This window comes from Aspergillus pseudotamarii (assembly GCF_009193445.1).
Source record: "Aspergillus pseudotamarii strain CBS 117625 unplaced genomic scaffold BDV38scaffold_6, whole genome shotgun sequence".
In the NCBI taxonomy this organism is placed as follows: domain Eukaryota; kingdom Fungi; phylum Ascomycota; class Eurotiomycetes; order Eurotiales; family Aspergillaceae; genus Aspergillus; species Aspergillus pseudotamarii.
In genome coordinates, this window is record NW_022475020.1 from 239,963 (window position 1) to 258,784 (window position 18,822).

At 46.7% G+C, this 18,822-nt stretch overlaps 7 protein-coding genes across 7 annotated transcripts; 5 read left to right on the top strand and 2 right to left on the bottom strand.

The window, feature by feature from the left end:
• The first annotated feature begins 1,823 nt into the window (after positions 1 to 1,823).
• On the top strand, positions 1,824 to 3,840 carry mfsA (glucose-inactivated glycerol proton symporter STL1). Its single transcript, XM_032051985.1, has one exon. It carries the CDS (start codon positions 1,985 to 1,987, stop codon positions 3,611 to 3,613), a length of 1,629 nt encoding a protein of 542 aa, XP_031917911.1. The 5' UTR covers positions 1,824 to 1,984; the 3' UTR covers positions 3,614 to 3,840.
• A 2,435-nt stretch (positions 3,841 to 6,275) lies between these two features.
• Positions 6,276 to 8,366, top strand: BDV38DRAFT_295672 (amidase; the record flags this gene model as incomplete). Its single annotated transcript, XM_032062751.1, has 7 exons — positions 6,276 to 6,688; positions 6,741 to 6,881; positions 6,932 to 7,202; positions 7,255 to 7,404; positions 7,454 to 7,611; positions 7,669 to 7,818; positions 7,866 to 8,366. Exons 1-7 carry the CDS (start codon positions 6,422 to 6,424, stop codon positions 8,364 to 8,366), a joined length of 1,638 nt encoding a protein of 545 aa, XP_031917912.1. The 5' UTR covers positions 6,276 to 6,421.
• Positions 8,367 to 9,176: 810 nt separating this feature from the next.
• On the bottom strand, positions 9,177 to 10,596 carry BDV38DRAFT_268140 (kinase-like domain-containing protein; the record flags this gene model as incomplete). Its single annotated transcript, XM_032056714.1, has 5 exons — positions 9,177 to 9,370; positions 9,445 to 9,604; positions 9,661 to 9,956; positions 10,012 to 10,328; positions 10,379 to 10,596. The coding sequence occupies 5 exons, from the start codon at positions 10,594 to 10,596 to the stop codon at positions 9,177 to 9,179; spliced, it is 1,185 nt and encodes a 394-aa protein (XP_031917913.1).
• Positions 10,597 to 11,266: 670 nt separating this feature from the next.
• Positions 11,267 to 11,755, top strand: BDV38DRAFT_278632 (uncharacterized protein; the record flags this gene model as incomplete). The annotated part of the gene is made up of 3 exons (XM_032058787.1): positions 11,267 to 11,392; positions 11,458 to 11,489; positions 11,548 to 11,755. 3 exons carry the CDS (start codon positions 11,267 to 11,269, stop codon positions 11,753 to 11,755), a joined length of 366 nt encoding a protein of 121 aa, XP_031917914.1.
• A 1,355-nt stretch (positions 11,756 to 13,110) lies between these two features.
• BDV38DRAFT_236547 (nitronate monooxygenase) lies at positions 13,111 to 14,546 on the top strand. Its single transcript, XM_032053472.1, has one exon. The coding sequence runs from the start codon at positions 13,141 to 13,143 to the stop codon at positions 14,218 to 14,220; it is 1,080 nt and encodes a 359-aa protein (XP_031917915.1). The 5' UTR covers positions 13,111 to 13,140; the 3' UTR covers positions 14,221 to 14,546.
• A 639-nt stretch (positions 14,547 to 15,185) lies between these two features.
• BDV38DRAFT_278634 (threonine ammonia-lyase) lies at positions 15,186 to 16,151 on the top strand (the record flags this gene model as incomplete). Its single annotated transcript, XM_032058788.1, has 1 exon — positions 15,186 to 16,151. The coding sequence occupies one exon, from the start codon at positions 15,186 to 15,188 to the stop codon at positions 16,149 to 16,151; it is 966 nt and encodes a 321-aa protein (XP_031917916.1).
• A 114-nt stretch (positions 16,152 to 16,265) lies between these two features.
• BDV38DRAFT_295680 (concanavalin A-like lectin/glucanase domain-containing protein) lies at positions 16,266 to 17,418 on the bottom strand. The gene is made up of 4 exons (XM_032062753.1): positions 17,047 to 17,418; positions 16,866 to 16,990; positions 16,479 to 16,809; positions 16,266 to 16,424 (listed from the first exon to the last, which is right to left on the bottom strand). Exons 1-4 carry the CDS (start codon positions 17,325 to 17,327, stop codon positions 16,358 to 16,360), a joined length of 804 nt encoding a protein of 267 aa, XP_031917917.1. The 5' UTR covers positions 17,328 to 17,418; the 3' UTR covers positions 16,266 to 16,357.
• Positions 17,419 to 18,822: the final 1,404 nt, after the last annotated feature.

The following is an 18,822-nucleotide window of genomic DNA, read 5'->3' on the forward strand; positions in this document are numbered from 1 at the left end:
TTTTTTTTTTTTTTATTTTCCTTTTTTTTTTTTGGTACGTGGCTGATATTTCCACATTGAACGAAAGACGGCCTTCTGAGGACGGAGATTCTTTCCAGAAGCCTTTGAAAGTTGATCGGAATCCCCACATTCCACACAAGATACTCCCGCAGCACATCTTGCATATTGTCGATGGACTCAAGGGGAACAAAAGAGACCAAAAATTTTGCACGATATCCCCAGTTCGCTCACAAGCAGGGTGAAGCCCTCAGCCATTAGATAAGTCAATCGAGCGAATAAGCAACACAGTGAAACCTAGGGTAAACTAGGCTCCCGGCAAATCAAGCGTAATGTCTGCTCACGAGGACGATTAAGTAATAGAAGGGCCCAAGGGCCCTTACTATGCGTTCGAGAGTTACTCTAATCGGGCCGATATGGATTACGAAAAAGCTTGCAGAGTACCAAGCGCGGGCCTATTGGACTCAAAATATACACGCCTAGTCTAAGGAGTACTAGACCCCTACGGAGGATAAGGAAGGAGGGAGCCAAGAGCGCTTCCTTGCCTCTACTACATCGTAGGTTTGTTCCGCTGCAGCGCTCGACGAGCCTGCGGAACACATCGAGGAAGGGCCAGGAAAGCTGGGAATAACTTCCGCCGTGGTCACCTGGGAAAAATCAAAGCCGTTACGGCTCGACAGATCTCGTTAAGGATGTTGGTCCACGGCCCCCACACAACTTACCCCGAGGCGAAGAGCACTGTTTGGAAGGTAAGCCGTGATGACGGTGTCGGCGAATGCCCTGAAACGGCATACCACGTGCCGATACTCTGCCCCGGATATGAAGCAGCCCCGCGGTCGGTTCTGGGGCGCCAGTCGACCTGAACGGAAGTGGTGGCGCCGTGGCGGGACTCGCCGTGTGCCAAGAACTCAGCGTTTTGCCAAGAAGTCGGCAAAGCTTCCCTTGGCCACTGGCCGGCTTGCCCACATGCTCCCCCCATTCCCCCGCCTATCGTAGACTCTACAGCCGTACAACGTCTGACTCTTCTAGCGCTGGAATCCCCGGATCGAACCACCTTGTGTGCGTATCGTGGGGGAAAAAGGTGGAGGCAGCATTCCGATGCGATCATGTTTCACATCTCTGTTGCACTCTTTACGATCTCACCACAACTCTCTCATATCCTTTCGCAGCTTTTGCGAACGTGGCATTTTGCAAATTTTTATTGTTGGTCTGCTATGTGTGGTTCATCGGGACAGGGAACGTAAAAATGGACCCAGTCGGTAACATTACTCTGTACTCCATAGACCGTATCGTCATTGTGGGTCATGGGTCCTCCAGATGGAGAGTAATGGGGTCTATGCGGCCCGGAAAAGCGTTCGTTTAGTATAGTTTCATGTGAATCAAGATACTAATCCATACACACGGCCGTTCCGAGTGGGCCCCGATACCACCTGCCATTTATTCCTACGGCGTCGTCGAACGGCCAGCTTGACACAATGAGACAGTCGAGCGAGATTGCTTCGGTCCGCATGCCTTGTGCTTCGCGCAAAGTCGTTGGGTATCATTGGTCGAAAATTTCGTAAAGAACCGGGCAAATTTTGCTTAGCGCCGCATGGGCAACTTGGCGAAAAGTTATCGACATCATGTTGGGGCGCCAAAGGCCTTGGCGGCTCCAGGGACAACATATTGGAATATTGGAAATCGCGCCTGGGGCCTCCAGATTAGTCATTGCCATCATAAGCAGTGGATCCCGCCAAGTGCCAAGTGCCAAGTGCCAAGCGCCAAGGAAAAAGTTTTTGTTTGCGTCTCTCCGCCTCGCTGGACTTTCCCCGTTTGGGGTCCCACCCAGGTTACATTAGAAAGTCCAATATATAAGTTGTTATAAGACCGCGTCTTTTCCTCTCCCGACGTACTCTTTCCGTCCTGATTACTTCTCCCCCAGCTTTTGGCTTTCCTCCCCACCTCCCCCCAACGAACTGACGGCTCTTCCTTTATTCCTACCGTCAACATGTGGACGACCACTAGCGGCTTGAGTGGTCGGTCGCTCCGATTGAGCATCACCTTTGCCGCTGTCGTGGGTTTCTCGCTATTTGGCTACAATCAGGGCATGATGGCGGGTCTCCTGAACGGTGACGAGTTCGTCGACTCCTTTCCAATTCTCAAAATGCCTGACAATCCGACTGCGGGGGAAAAACACTACATCGACGTCATCCGCGGTGCTGTCACATCCTGTTATGAGCTTGGCTGTTTCTTCGGCGCGATGTTCTCCATGTTCTTCGGCGACAGACTCGGCCGCACTCGCTTGATTTGTATGGGTGCCAGTGTCCTCATCATTGGCGCCTTGCTGACAACGGTCTGCTACACTGGTCATTGGGAAGTTGGTCAGTTCGTTATTGGCCGTGTTGTATCGGGTATTGGAAATGGTATGAACACGGCCACAATCCCGGTCTGGCAATCAGAATGCTCCGGCGCGCACAATCGGGGCTTCCTGGTCTGTTTTGAGGGTGCGATGATCGCTGGTGGTACCTTTATTGCCTACTGGGTAGTCTTTGGTCTCTCGCACGCTGCAGATTCTGTTCAGTGGCGATTCCCTATCGCACTCCAGATTTTCTTCGCCTTGGTTGTGGCTGGTGGTGCCCTGATGCTCCCGGATTCCCCGTCGTGGTTTGTCATGAGAGGACTTGACAAGGAGGCTTGTGAAGTTCTCGGTAAGCTCAAGGGTACTTCGCCTGATTCTGATGAAGTTCTTCGTGACTTCAACTTCTTGAAGACGGATATGGAATCCTCGAAGAGCACCCAGTCCAACTGGAAGACAGTTTTTACATTCGGCAAAACCCAGGAATTCCAGCGCCTTCTTATTGGTTGCTCGGGTCAATTTTTCCAGCAGTTTACTGGCTGTAACGCTGCTATTTACTACTCAACGTTACTTTTCCAGGAGAACCTTGGTATGGAGAAATATCTGTCTCTAATCATGGGTGGTGTGTTCTCCACTGTCTACGTCCTGGCCACGATCCCGTCATTTTTCATGATTGAAAAAGTCGGCCGTCGCAATCTGTACCTGATTGGTTTCCTCGGTCAGGGGCTGAGCTTTGTGATTACATTTGCTTGCTTGATTAAGGAAACCGAGGAAAACTCGAAGGGTGCCGCTGTTGGTATCTTCCTTTTCATTACTTTCTTTGCATTTACTCTGCTACCACTGCCCTGGATCTACCCCCCCGAGATCAACCCCCTCCGTACACGTACTGTGGGTGCGTCGGCGTCTACATGTACCAACTGGATCTGCAACTTTGCCGTCGTCATGTTCACACCCCTTTTCGCTGGCCAGAGCCCATGGGGTGTTTATCTCTTCTTCGCGCTCTTCAACTTTATCGGTTTGATCTTCGGCTTCTTCTTCTACGTGGAAACCGCCGGCCGTGAGCTTGAAGAGGTCGACATCATCTACGCCAAAGCCCATGTCGAAGGGAAGATGGCCTGGAGAGTTGCCAACTCCATGCCCAAGCTCTCCTTCGAAGAGATCGTCCAACAGTCTCGCGAGCTGGGCTTGGACACCAGCGAACATGCCGCGCCGGAGAAGACCGAGATTGGCCTCAGCAGTGACAGTGGTCAGGAGACTGAGGAGGTCCACGAGAAGCATTAAACGCTCTTCGGAAGTGGGACGTGCGGTCGCTGTGGTTGAAGGTGGTGATGATATTTGAAAGTGGCGGTTATCTAATTTCTTTTTGATTGCTCTGTTTATTTTCTATACCCTACACTCGACATCCGGGCACTTTGATTGGCCTGTTTTTAATATTCCTGTCACCGATTCTATGTACAGTATACCCTGCCTCGTGTGCATGGACAACTCGGGCACCGAACAGGACTGTCGGGTTATATCCGTTCGCTTTAGAATATCTACATTGGGGCAGCTGTATAGGCGATCCTGGTATATATGGTGATAGCAATATCGGGACACCCTGTATATAATAAATGAATAAAGGTGCCAAACCTTCCTGTCTCACAATTTGAACTCATCAGGGACATGATCCAAAGTAACTACTGAGTAAATCACTTCCTAGAAGGCTTATGTTTTCTGGCTGCGGTAAGCTTTTAATTTATACCATCTGTTCTAACCTACGACTGTTTGGAGGTGTTCGAGCTCCTGTATATGGTACTGGGTGACCACAAAGCACTGCTACGCCGACATTAGAAGCCCTACGTGACCACTTGGTCGACAGGTCTGATGTATACCAAGACGAGATGGTAATACTTTGTGTGATAAGTTCCAAAACTATGTATTTTGCCTGTAGCATTGACGGGGCCCTTGCCTTGACCGGTTGGTCGAGGAAAGTAGCTGGGTGAATTGTAAAGGGGTGGAATATGGATCTATAAGATCTTTATCCCTCTAATCTATTATTATTCCAATCATATCATCTGGCCTATGTTGATTAATTGGGTTGTGATGAGTGGGTAGGATTTTAGCCAACTAGGCTTGATAGAGACAGCGGTAAGGTTTACATAGCTTCAAAATTAATAGTAAAGTTAGACCTACATATACTGAATTGCGTCTTTTAAATTTTATAAACTATGTATAGATTGTTTCTCAATATAATCCTTTACTACAGATGTGTTGATTTTACTCTCTGAGGTTCGTATTGGTCAGAACAAACAAATGCAATAATCCGATCATTGAGACGTGAGCTGGCTACCGCAGTCCGAGAATTTTTGATGACTGAGCATCCAGATTCTACCGTCACATCCAACTTCGATGGCTCAACCTGAGGATTGATTTGAACCACATCCATCGCAACCAAGCTTCCTGTACTGGAAAAGCATTGTGCGCTATAAGTGCCCTCATCTCGTGTCAGCCATGGAGTCTCAGGAAACCCAGTAGAAAGTGCCCATTCTGGATCTAAAGAATCGATATCAAATGAAACGTCCAACGGTGTCTCATCGTTGAGATATTCCAAGGCTGAGTCCATGACTTTCTGAATACTGTGTCTGGCAGGTTTGCTGGTGGTCGGCGAGGAGAAAATAATGAAAGCAATGATATAGACAGTCAGGCTTACTATTTTAACTTCATCATCATAGCAAGCGTTGACATCATGTTTCACAATAAGACCTTTCTCTGCGTCGTCAACGCCCCGAAGATCAATATATGGGAACGTTTGCAGATTGATAAGATTGCTCTCCTCAATCCAATCAAAGATACCGCTCTCTCTCAATCTGACAAGGCTAGAAACGAAGCAATGGTCATCCCATGAATCCTACCACTAGGACACATCTCTAGCGTGTTGATATCAGCATGTGCATCGATCCACAGCACGCCAATTTTGCGACCGAAATGTCTTTTGCGAATGGCTTTAACAACGAAAAAGGTGGTACCAATCCCAAGTGAATGATCACCACCTAATGTAAGAATAAACTTCCCTTCTCGCGCCTGATTATACACGAGCTCACTGGTCCGCTTGGTAGTCCTGCTCACCGTCCGGGGTTTTTTCATGCCCTGAATTCATCATCGAGGATAGGATTAGATTGCGGGTAGGGCTTAGCATGCTCGTCAAAGGTGATATCGATGTTTGACTTTTCCTGTATCTCCCCGGAAGACGCCAGAATCTATCAACGCGCCCGGACCTCCCTGGGCACCATTTCTCGGCTTACCCAACGTTAAAGTCTTCTTGCATAACGGCAAGTTGGAATACGTACCGCACCACAAAATACCTTAGCTACCACCACAGCTAGATGAGGGCTGGCCAGAAACCTTGGCAACCGAGCCTGTTGGATCATGTGGCGTCCGTGTATTGAGAATGTGGAAAAGGCTCTTCAGGTTGAAAACTTGAGCATCTATGAAGGATGCAAAGTAGAATGTGTGAATAAGTCTGACAAAAGTCGACAACCAAGCTCAAGGAAAGGCGAAATATGGGGTTTGATCGCCGACTTGTTGCTGTCTCACACCCAAGTTCTTCTGTAGGGCTCGCCCCACTTGCAGAGATCCCTGGTTTAAGCTTCCATTAAAGTTACGTATCGGCGACCTGCGCCCTGTTGTCACGGATGTTGTGAAAATGCCGACTTCCGTGGGATAACTTGGCAAGTTGGTCCAATCCCATTTGTTAGAACGGCAGAACCAGTCTCGGAAAGTACTAGAGACTTTGGTGAATTTATAAAAGTAAAGAACTGGCTATCTAATGTGGGTCCAGACAACTCCAAAAACCTCGTGGCCAAGGTAAACACGAGATAACCGGTTCTGCTGGCCAATTAAACGCTAAAAAACCTCACTTACGCTTCCATTTCTCCTTTCATGGTCCGTATGGCCGTGATGCAACATTGAGGTTGCGGGGTAACCCCAAATTTGAGACTTGGAGATATTGGAGATATAAAGCAACGTAAGTCATGGAAAAATCTATTTTATGTTAGACACCAGATTGATAGCTCTACCATCGTCTACAGTTTCGCCTACCACTTTGTCACTATGTCATCGGCCAGCTGGGAAGATCTTGCCGCTGATAAAAGGGCACGTCTAGAGAAGTCCATCCCAGACGAATGGAAAATTAAGACAGTCCCAACAGAAGGCTCTGTTATTGATCTGCCTGAGAAGTCGGGGGTTCTGTCACCTTCTGAAATAAAGATTACAAACTCGTCTGCGACAGAACTTGTCATTCACCTAGCTAATGGCACGTTGAAGTCCGTGGATGTGACGCTGGCGTTCTGTAAAAGAGCTGCACTGGCTCATCAACTCGTGAGTATAACCTTCGCCTCGGTCGAGATACGTGATGCTAAAATGAGAATAGGTCAATTGTGCACATGACTTCTTCCCAGAGTTAGCATTAGCCCAGGCCAAGGAGCTTGATACATATTTCGAGACGCACAAGAAACCCGTGGGACCATTGCATGGATTACCGATCTCTTTGAAAGACCAATTACGAGTCAAGGTATAATGACCTTCCTACACTGGCGTGCATCGCTTCTAACATGGAACTAGGGAACTGAAACATGCATGGCCTATATCTCGTGGCTGGGTAAGCGCGACACCAGCGATTCGATATTGACTGCGCTCTTGAGAAAGGCGGGCGCAGTATTCCTCGTCAAGACGAGTGTACCGCAAACGTTGATGGTATGCGAGACCGTCAATAATATTATCGGTCGGACGTCAAACCCAAGAAATCTCAGCCTCTCTTGTGGTGGTAGCTCTGGAGGCGAGGGTGCTATGATTGCTATGCGTGGAGGTGCCATCGGTATAGGAACTGATATCGGTAGGTTTCCCTGTTTAGTTCATTAGTTTTCATGGCAACTCATGGCGTTTAGGTGGATCTATTCGTGTCCCGGCTGCATTTAATTCTTTATACGGGATCCGTCCGAGCCACGGTCGTCTCCCTTATGGTGGCATGACGAACAGCATGGAAGGACAAGAAACGATACACAGCGTCGTTGGGCCAATTGCGCATTCTGCTCAAGGTATACCTTCTGAGTTATATCTTCGCCTGGAAGTACTAACACCTTTCAGATGTTAAACTTTTCCTTCAATCTGTCCTCAAGGAGGAACCTTGGAAGTATGATTCGAAAGTCATACCGCTTCCTTGGAGGGAGGCGGAGGAAAACGCCGCCCAAGCAAAAATTGCCGAAAAAGGTCTAAGTTTCGCTTTTTATGATTTTGATGGCGTTGTAAGTATTGACCACTCCTCCTACATTGGTAATCACATTGTTTAACGATTGGATAAGGTACGTCCACACCCTCCGATTACTCGTGGTGTTGAGATTGTCCGCTCTACGCTCGAGAAAGACGGACATACTGTGGCACCCTGGACACCCTACAAACATGCATTTGCCGTTGACCTAGCCAACAAAATCTACGCTGCAGATGGAAGCACAGTGAGTAACATCCCATGAAAATTAGTATAAATGCTAACATAATGTAGGACGTATACAAACACATCAACGCCTCAGGAGAGCCCGCTATTCCGAACATCAAAGACCTCATGAATCCCAACCTACCCAAAGCAGATTTGAACGAGGCATGGGACGTGCAGCTACAGAAGTGGAACTATCAGTGCGAATACCTTGACAAGTGGCGCGAATGGGAGGAACGGACGGGCAAGGAGCTTGATGCTATCATCGCCCCGGTGGCGGCGACAGCTGCAGTCCGTCACAACCAATTCCGGTACTATGGATATGCTACTGTTTTTAACGTGCTGGATTACACCAGTGTTGTTGTTCCAGTCACCTATGCAGACAAGGCGGTGGATCGCAAATTGGCAGATTATCAGCCGCTTAGTGATATGGATAAGGCGGTTTATGCAGAGTACGATCCTGAGGTTTATCACGGCGCACCTGTTGCTGTGCAGATTATCGGCAGACGTCTTAGTGAGGAACGGACCCTGGCTATTGCGGAGTATATTGAGAAGTTGCTGGGTCATTAAGATTGGAAGCCTAGTTTTAGCCACTACCGAAACAGTCTTTTGCTAGTGAGACTAGTTGTGTTTTAGCACTTGTACGAGGCCGTGGCAAGTATTTCGCCATCTTAATAAGCTTATACGTATCGATTGGTTAGGTTAATAGGGTCAGTTATATCTAACTGCTAGGTTGTACTGTATGCCGAGGCGTGTACAGGCTGGTATTGAGGCAGAGGGCTGGTATACTAAATACTAGCGAAAAAAGAAATATTATTTTCTGTTTTAGTGTTTTCTAAGCTATATACATTTATGTTTACTAGTAAATCGCTCTATTTTTCAAAGAATGGTGGTTATTTGAAAACGTTGGTTGAATATATATTTTGGTGTAGTTCGGGCCGTTTAACAGAAGCTTTTGACATCGAACTGTACTATCCTCCGTACCCCTCCAATTATTTCCAAATCAATCCAAAGTTTCCCTTTTCCAACTTTTTCCCAACACCTTTCAAAAGAAAATCCAAATAATCCGGTAATTTGGAGGGGCAAGTGGTGGGGAAATCGAATGACGGAGCGGAACTTCATTTATCCCAGGGTACTGCACGTGATGCTTTATTTTATTCATTATCTGGGATAAACCTAGCCAAGCATCTTCTGCGAGTCAACGGTTATGGCACAAAAATAAGAAGGTAAAACGGAAGAAGTAAATCAAAAAACAGACGGGAGGCATATTCCAGCGTTTGGTCACCCAACATATAAATTTGAAAGCTATTGCGCGCCGCCACTACCCAGGATTATACAGCTATTCACATCACTTTACTCTTAATACAGGCCTGTCGCCTTCTAGGCGCTCGTCATGATTGGCTGCATTAAGAAGTCATCATACGCCAGCTCCTCCGCAGTTGGTCGCTCTTCAGGTAACCAACGGAAAATTCTCCGTAGGAAATTTAGAAAGAGCTCTCTGTCTATGCCAGAAAGCTGCCGTTCTCTCATCTCCAGCGATTGTTCTGGTATGGGAATAGACCCCTTCCAATTGCCTGTGACGGGGCAGATTTTAACGTTATGAAGAACCAGGTGACAAGAAGGAGGGGATGTTTTAAACAAGACATACCTTGCTCGTCCCAAAACTGACGTGATCTTTCACTTCTTCTGAGGAATTCCGGTGGAGGAGGTCCCATAAGAGATACCATTTCTGCTAGGTGCTGCTCATCATCGAGCAGACCTTTCCTTCTTGCAAAACAAAGGTGGCTATCCTGCAGCAAATCCCAGAGCTGAATCCTTAATTAGCCTCATGCTGAAATTATCGCAGAGTCAACGAGTAATTTACCATTGTTCCAGTAGACCAAATATCAACCTTACAGTCCCAGCCCATATCCAGAATTACTTCTGGTGCCCGATAAATTCCTGGCATAATATCGCCTTCGTGTTTTCCCTTCCCAATTCTAGCTTCGCCAAGATCAGAAATAACCGGCGAGCTAGCGCATACAGGTATGGGGCGGGAGTAATATATAGAACGGTCATCTAAAACTTTTCTTGGAATTGGTTGCATTATCTCGTCTTGTTCAATTTGAGATAGGATATTGCTATCCATAATCCCTTGGCATATATTATTCGATGAGATATCTGCGATGTTAATAAGTATCTCATATTTTTAACTTCTTAGGATATATAAACCTACCAGTATGAATAACTCCGTTATCGTGCATAAAAGCTAGTGATATTAATAAGAGTTGGATACTTCTCTGAGCAAGATCTTTCGGGAATTTATTGCCGGGAAGTGACTTCCGAAAATCAGTAAAACTCATTCCAAGTGGTTGATAAACTAAGCAAAAGTGTGTTCCATAAGGACCGGTAATTTCAAATGAGTCGAGAACTAAACGAACTAGATATTTCCCAGGATGGCTATCAGACTTCTCTAAATGGTGCGAGATAGCTAGTTCGCGCTGAGGACATTGTCCACGAATACAAACTTTCACTGTAAAGTAACCATTCCCTCTGCAATTGTTAAAATGGATAATATATTATAGTGTTTGGAAATTACTTACTGAAGGTCACGGCAAAGCCAAACTGTAGAAGATGTGCCGTATCCAAGCTTTGAAACAACCTGGTATCTAGATGCCAATACTTCACCAATGTACACAGGATAGAAGTTATGTGGATCATAAAGGGGGACCTCCTCTTCTTCTACTTTCTCTCTGGAGTCCAGTTTCACGAAGCCAGATTTGGGAAAGCAGCGCGGGGAATTAGAAGGCACGCGGTCCATTGTTCTTGTCGATGTGCAATGTAAAGAAGCTGCGAAACGTATTGGAGATGATTTTACACAGGTTGGGGGCAGTACTCTAAGAGATGCGCGAAATAAAGACATGGTAATATTTTGTTCCTAGGTTAATCATAGGAGCACCTTTCTTTTAAAACAAGAACAGCTCAGCTCTCTCACTTAAGGCCGGTAATATCATTAAGGTTCCGGTGGGTCACAGTTCCATTTGCTGTCTATTATGTAGCTCCCGGAATATCTTATATCCGTGTTATTCGGGCTGGGAAAGATTCCCATTCTCACTGGCACATATTGAAACGTGTTGGGTTTGATTGGAAAACATCGGATTTGGTCGGAGAACATTGGATTCGATCGGACAATCGATTATTTAGAATCTAATAGGATCTAACTCAGTGCTATCTTAAGAAACCAAAACTATATCGTCCAATAAAACTGCAGGATTTTGATTTTACGCAGATGGTTAGAGCTAGACTTATGGCATCCAATAGCTACATCTTTACACTCTGGTGGAGGTCCTGGATAAGGTATATTAGGCCCCGTTAGCCTTCTCCTGTGCCTCCCTTCTCTGCTATTCGCATCTAAATCTTATGTCCTTATCAGCTTTCTCTGTTCTATATATTTATCATTCTCTTTCCATTGGTCAAGTTTCCTAGACAAGATGTTTAATTCTAGCAAAGTCTTGGGAGTTGCGTATGCAGGAATCTCCTTAGAAACCCTGGCCGCAAAAGCGGGAGCAGGGTACGCCAAGACAGTAGATGCTGCCGGTGCATCCCTCGAGAAACGCGTGAGTCCTCTATCCTCCCTACCCAGATTGATAATTAAAAGTGAAGCTAACACCAATGCGTTTAGTACCTAATGTTGTTACCGGTAAAATTTAGTACGTAAACCGCAAATATGTTGGTTCGAATGCGTCTCGCAAGACTTACTCACATTTCCAAGGGGTACTACACCTCACGAATCTAAGAAGGACAAGACCGATGACAAAAAAGTCGTTACCGTCAGCTATCATACCAAAAGCGGGACAAGATACTTGTCTATCCATGCCCATGAAGATGGCACCTGGAAAGAGTTTCTCTCTCGTTCTGGAAGGAGTGTTAGGCCGAAGGATGACTCTGAGGAAAAGGCGGACTCCGAGTCGAATAAATAGCCCTGATCTATGGGAGGTCTGGCCTGGTTGCATTGACTGCAGTACCGCACAATGTTGTCCTGGGTGATCAGATTGGTTAAACTTGTTGCTCACTGCCTTGTTACTCCACATCACTCTTGGTTCTATCTAGTTTTAATCTATGCACAATATTAGTCTTATGGTAAAGCCCGAGATATCTGCAGGTACCTGAGCTTAATAAGGCAGTACATCTGGCGCGACGTTATATTTATGTTGATGAAGCAGCCTTCCCTAGATAATCTGTAAATTAATATACCTAATCGATAGATTTATAGATTTAGATTTTGTTCCAGTATCTAAACCCAATCTATAGATACAGGTCCTGATATTGGACCAGAACAAGTAGTTTTAGGTAGGACTACTCTGTAGAAGTACCTCGTACAGATAAGATACCAAGTGAGCAGCCTAACCTTACCCTAAATATTAGGGCCTCATTTACCTTATTAATTTTCAATTTAAAAACAATATAACTTATGGTTCTAGGGCTATAAATACCATTATTTTAAGGTCAGTAATTAACCGTAATCTTAACCATTAGCCACTCTAATAGGGTGGTGGTAGAATTTCAAAAATTTGTTTCACGAAAGAGTAGTTTATTCCGAAATTATTCAAAATTTCTATACAATCCGTCTAACGCCTTGTTGAGTGACGTCACATAGACAAGATTGGTGCCATCTTTGGAGCCGTACTGTCTCTACTAAGAATGCACTAATGACCCTGCATGGTAGTATAGATTTGCTAAACACGGCTCTTTACATTCATCAGGGCCGAACAAGCACAGGCTATAAATCCAGCTTTCTTCACATGCATGACGAATATGATCGGAAGCACGAACGGTCTTAGTGGGGGTGCGGCCCGCAATACGGACGGACGGAACTTAGCACATCACTGTAGTTCCTTGTCTCCTGCTTTAAGGTTCCTTCATGACTGACCCCCGTTCTAGCCTTCGCCGACTTTTCGTTGACCATCGATTGTTGGGCGAACTTACGCGGGTATAGTCGGTCACCCAATCATATGCGGAGTACAACTTCATGTCATGTATGAGTAACCACGACGGCCAATTTCGGGCTCAGATTCTGCCAGCATAGCTCACCTTCACCTTTGAACCTCACATTCTAGCCACACGGTGCATAATTTGCTAGGAACATCAGCCGGAGATGGACCGCAATAGAGAACAAATAAGGGTTCCAGCAAGCATGTGACAGGGACATGTGACATAACTCCGCAATATCCGCCCCCCGCGGAGCTTAGCTCCGGCCCCGCCTTGTTGACCAAGCTACTTGAATCGCAGCCCTGAAGATCCTCCTCCAAACACTCTATATAATCCAACATTCCCCCCTGGCCGCTCTCAAGACATCCTAGTAAATATGTCAAAAGCCTTACGCCTCGCCATGAGTTTATCACGTTCTTATCCATGGGTGGCCAATCCCTTCATCGTCAGCGCCCCAATGCGCGTGATGTCCGGCCCCGCCTTGGCCGTCGCCGTGTCGCGCGCCGGCGGTCTAGGCTTCCTCGGACCGGCTGTTAAAACACAAGATATGCTCGTCGATCTTGAGAAGGTGTCAACATTAGTCGAGGAGGCTCGTAAGTCCTCGTCCGCTTTCTCATCGTCTACCAATGTTCTGCCCATTGGCGTCGGTTTCCAGCTCTGGAGCGATGACCTCGCCACCGCCGTTTCCGGTATCCAGAAGTACAAACCATGCGCTGCATGGCTCTTCGCCCCAAAAGGTGGCCAAGAAGATTACGACCACTGGTCGCGCAGCATCCGCGATGCGTCATCACAGACCCAGATCTGGATCCAGATCGGTACGCTAGCAGAGGCAAAGGGACTCTTGAAGGGATCCGAGCGGCCCGATGTAATCGTTGTCCAGGGATCAGAAGCCGGCGGTCATGGTCGACATAAGGATGGACTCGGACTGATGACGCTCCTCCCGGAAGTCGTCGACGCCTTGGCTGGTAGTCAGATCCCTATCTTTGCGGCGGGAGGTATTGCCGACGGGCGAGGAGCTGCGGCGGCACGTTGTCTGGGTGCCGATGGTGTTGTCCTGGGAACACGGTTTTTGGCCTCCGAGGAGGCGCGTATTAGTCGCGGGTATCAGGGTGAAATTGTGCGAGCTACTGATGGTGCGGCTTCCACGACGCGCACGTTGCTTTACAATCATCTTCGAGGTACGATGGGCTGGCCTGAGCCGTATATGCCGCGTACTATTATCAACAAGAGTTTCATTGAGCATCAGGCTGGCCGGTCGTTTGATGAGCTCAAGGTGGAGCATGATCAGGCTCTGAAGGCTGGTGATGCTGGTTGGGGTCCCGAGGGAAGGCTGGCTACTTATGCTGGTGCGTCTATTGGGTTGATTCATAATGTCAAGGATGCTGCGACTATCGTGCATGATGTTCGGGAGCAGGTGCTCGAGCGGCTGGGCCCTGAGGGACGATCTAAGATTTAGATCGAGTGCGATGTAGATTACGGCTTTACTGTTCAAAACTGTTCAACTAGAAATAATGACTCACTCCATGGCGACCGGCCACGCATATCATGTAATGTAGCTTATAATATTAGGCAACGTATATTTTCCTTCCTCCTTAGTACTATCTGTGTACCACCAAACACCCTCGATTGGGTGTGCTTGGGAGAGGACTGGCATGTGTGACGTCATACTTTGCCTGATAATTGACCTGGCAGTACACAGTATATCGTCTACTGGGTCTTTTTACTATCATCTAGTCTCAAATCTAAAGGCTGACTGATGTAAAGAGTCAAAGCAGATTCAGTCCTTCATACCTGAACCTGGGAACTATAATAGTCTTATTAAATAGATCTTAGATTCGAAAATTCATAGATTTTTTTATATGGCTGGTATTTATATTCATGTTTTCCTACCCGATCCTGAAGCAAAAACCTCAGTATAGTTATCTTGTCCAGATTTCCAGCTCATGCTGATACTAAGGGAAAATTTAATGCTTGCAGGATATCAGGGAGTTCCCCCATTACCACAGCGATCTGTCCAAACAGGGACCCATAACTATTAGACTATCCATCTCTCTAGATAAGTGCTTGTAGAAATGCATTGGACATTAGGGCAGTTAATTCTTTGGTGGAGATCTAGGCTCCTAAAAATTGCCATGTACTATTTCTTTTCATAGATGGGCCTTTGATCGGGAGATCTAAACCGTTTCAGGTAACATAAGCGTTTAAACCAATCAACCTTTATAATTAGTGGGCCTCAGATTGTCCCATGGCGAACCACAACCAAATTCAAGGCTCTAGCCCGGTATGAGGGGCTTTTGACTAAATTGCCAGACACGACGTGTTAAAGAGGACAACGCACCCCAACATTCCAATTCAAACCATCACAGACTTTTCACCTCCCACTACACACTGAACACCATCTATTTAAGAACAGGGGGAAAAATGCAGAACTCAGTCTTCGAAACCGCAGCCAGCGCAGTCCAAGCAAGGAATCGCATCCGCAGCCACATCTACCAAACGCTCCTCATTCCATCTCGAGTGCAAGGCAAATCCCATGGCGCAAAGGCCCTATTCAAAGCAGAGAACTTCCAACTAACGGGATCATTCAAGATCCGAGGCGCAATGTCCAAGATATCCGGCCAACCTGCGAACGGGCGGTTAATAACCGCCTCGTCGGGCAACCATGGGATAGGCGCCGCATGTGCCGCGCAAGCGCTCTCTAAAGATCTTACTGTTGTCCTCCCGGAAACGGTGGTACCCGCGAAGTTGGAGAAAATTAAGTCCTACGGGGTGAATGTTATTCTGCATGGAGCTGAAACGGGCCTTGCTGAACAATATGCTCAACGGTTCGCTGCTTCGGATTCGTATACTTATATTTCGCCATACAATGATCCGGATATTGTTGCCGGGCAGGGGACTATTGGGTTAGAGATTCTCGAACAGTGTGAAGAGGTGGATAATGTTTTCGTGTCTATGGGTGGTGGGGGATTGATTAGCGGTATTGGGGCGGTCGTGAAGGCGTTCAGTCCGCGTACGAAGGTCTATGGTGTTTCTGCGATTAATTCGAAAGCTCTCGCCGAGTCCATGGCTGCGGGTCATGTAGTTGAGACAGAACATCGGGATACCCTAGCTGATGCTGTTGCTGGCGGCATCGATACGGATACAATCACACTCCCGTTGGCAATGTCCGTGGTAGATCACGTCGTTGAATGTGATGAGAACGAGATTAAAGCAGCCATGAAAACTATGGTGTTTGATGAAAATATGAATGTCGAAGGCTCTGCTGCTCTTGCTTTGGCAGGCTTCAATAAAGTCGCACGACAACTCGCCAACCAAACTAGCGTCATTGTCTTGTGCGGTGCGAACTTTGACCAAACTGTCTTCAAGAGTGCGGTTCTGGATCTTTAACATAAGTATATCCTTAATTATGTTTAAAATACTAGATAGACTGAAATTCAAAGTTTATGTACCACAAACCCACGTTTATTACACCATGTATTCGAATATCCCATCCGAAAATCAGGATACCAAAACCACCCCCTATGTCCTCAAGTTGATGTCGGTTCATCGTTGGTTTGTAGGAGCTAGTCAATTCAGGATTGAATATCGATAGTTTATGCAAGATTGATCTGCAATCCGAGGGTGGCGTTCATGACAGAGTTGCCATAAAAGAACTCGGTTCTGTACAGACAGTTAGCAGTCTTTGGGCTGAAATGGCGGAGAAAAGCAACGTACCCAGCATTACCAACGTTCACATAGGTCGACTCAGTGAAGCGTCCTAGTTTGGACAAAGCAAGAAGCCAGTCCTTCAGATCGCCGGTAAAGGTTCCCTCAAATTGTGTGTCGGGCATCAGAGTGCTGACGGTGATGCCGGTGTCCTCGTTAACGTCTTCATACAGTTTCCACGAGGTGCCAAAGAGATTGTCAATCGTGGCGACAGCACCGTTAGTCCAGCCGATGGGGAGCTGTCCGCCCTCGTACTGCAGCCAGAGCATCAACTCCCGAGAGGAGGAAGAAGTGGAATCACCCTTGACGTCGTTGGTCATGAAATCGAAGCAGACATTTCCTGTTGAAGATCCATAAGCTATATCCCGCATATGCCTCAATAGGATAGAATTATACCCTTGTATGCAGTTGTGTTGGTACGAGTCCAACTGTAAGTGCTAGGAATCGAGTCGATGGCCGACAGCTTCGTTTCAAGGTTCTGTGTGAGACCCACGAAAGAGTAGCCTTTTGGCACATTGTTCCTGTGGACCATGTCAATTCCACCCTCTAAACTATAAATACCAAGTGAAACTCTTACGTGCTTTCGACATATTCGATGTCTGTCACACTACTCCATATAACCTCCTTAGTTCCGCTGGTAGACGTGGTTACCTGGTCGTAGTTGGTGCATTGCGTGCCGACGATCTGGTTCGCATTGTACAGCATGTTGTAGACGATCCATGGTGTGTCCTGCAGAATAACGTAGTCGTAGTCTCCACAGTGCTCACTCGCCGCCTGGGCCCGAGAGGAAAGAGCAGGAAGGGCAAGGGCAGATGCCGAAAAGGAGAGGGCCGCCAGGGCACGGGAGAGGTGAACCATGTTGATGAAAAAGAATGTATAAGTGAGAAAGCAACACGGTTAAAACCTAAACAACAAATGAACGAGTGCTATTAAACCGAGCAAATCTTGGGATAGGTAGACGGGATGGATATATATGGCAAAGAATATGCTCCTTAAGACTTAACCACGACTGTATACTTGAAACCGCCTGAAACAGAGAGTGGGCCTCATGAAGATTCATGGCTAATTTTCGGAAATGACCTCGAGGGGCCAAACTAAAGCTTAAATTAGTACATATGCCATAAGAGTCTATTAACCGGTACTGAGTAATGGATCGACATAACCATAGCCATGATAATTTATAGTTGATTAGTACTCTGTACATAGTACAGAGAATATTTCCCGTTGATGTTCGGTAGCAATAGGGGATCAGCTAATGGCCCGGGAACCAAGATTGAATGCCAAGCTCCGGGTAACACCCGAGCAAACCAGTAAAGATTAGGAATCTCGCCAGACAGATCCAACCTATGATGAGGGATAGGATATCCTGGATTGACCAGCTATAGAACAGATAAATACACTTAGGTAGCCCAATTACGTGTATAATGTATTTTTGCTAAGGTGCTAGTATATTAGAATTGTGGTGCCACTCAACACACACCAACCATCGTCCATGCTAACTATATATATTTCGAAATGTCATAGCAGAGAGCCCGAGCATAAGTGCTCCGGCCGCAAAGACACAACTATTAAGCCTCGTCTAGAACAGCCATCACAGAGCTCTTTAACAATACGCATTTTTCATTTCAGGGATTCAAGATAACGCATTTGACCGTAATCTCGACCCTATTGTAGAAAGCTAGGTGTTGCACGCCATGACGCTGAAATAGGAAGGTAGATACCTTAGGCAGGCCATGGACCAGGAAACATAAAAAGGACTCCTTATTTCCTGTGGGAAAGCAAATTGGCACTCGATATGATTTATCCATCGAAGCTAACATCCAGGCCTTATAACGTCCACTAGATCTGTAGACCCTGTAGACTTCTCTCCACATAATTTTCCAATTCTTCGATCGGGGGGAGGGCTTTACACGTGATCTTTTCACAACTGGTTTCACTAGGTGCGCACTTCCACGTGACCGAGATCCCCTGGAGAGTCGGCGACTTTTTCTTTTTCTGGAATTGTAGGGCTCCACTACTATGGAGCCAAATACCAATCACGGAGCGGAGATTAGCGCAACCACATCATTTATCAGGATGTTAAGCGCCGAGTTCAGCGCCCCGATGAGCGTCAAGATCCTGTAGGTAAACACTGCCAAATAGACGAGTGTTTTTGAGGTCGGGCCTCTCGAGGCAGCAGTGATTTTGCTCGGTAGACTGCCGTGCACGGTGTGCATCAAGTTTTTCTGGCTAATAAGGTACAACGACATATGTATATGCAAAGTTGCACGGCTACTTACTGCTGCCATTGTCAGGGAAAAATATGGATGTGCTTAAAACTAGCCGCTCTGTATCGGTCTAACATCTAGTAGAA

What these genes read in the sequence shown, in the direction of transcription:
- mfsA (XM_032051985.1), top strand. Translation starts at nt 1,985, where the DNA reads ATGTGGACGACCACTAGCGGCTTGAGTGGTCGGTCGCTCCGATTGAGC.
- BDV38DRAFT_236547 (XM_032053472.1), top strand. Translation starts at nt 13,141, where the DNA reads ATGTCAAAAGCCTTACGCCTCGCCATGAGTTTATCACGTTCTTATCCA.
- BDV38DRAFT_295680 (XM_032062753.1), bottom strand. Translation starts at nt 17,327, where the DNA reads ATGGTTCACCTCTCCCGTGCCCTGGCGGCCCTCTCCTTTTCGGCATCT. An exon ending in CAACACAACTGCATACAAGG is followed by an intron (nt 16,810 to 16,865) that starts GTATAATTCTAT and finishes GATCTTCAACAG; the next exon opens with GAAATGTCTGCTTCGATTTC. An exon ending in GTGAACGTTGGTAATGCTGG is followed by an intron (nt 16,425 to 16,478) that starts GTACGTTGCTTT and finishes CTGTCTGTACAG; the next exon opens with AACCGAGTTCTTTTATGGCA.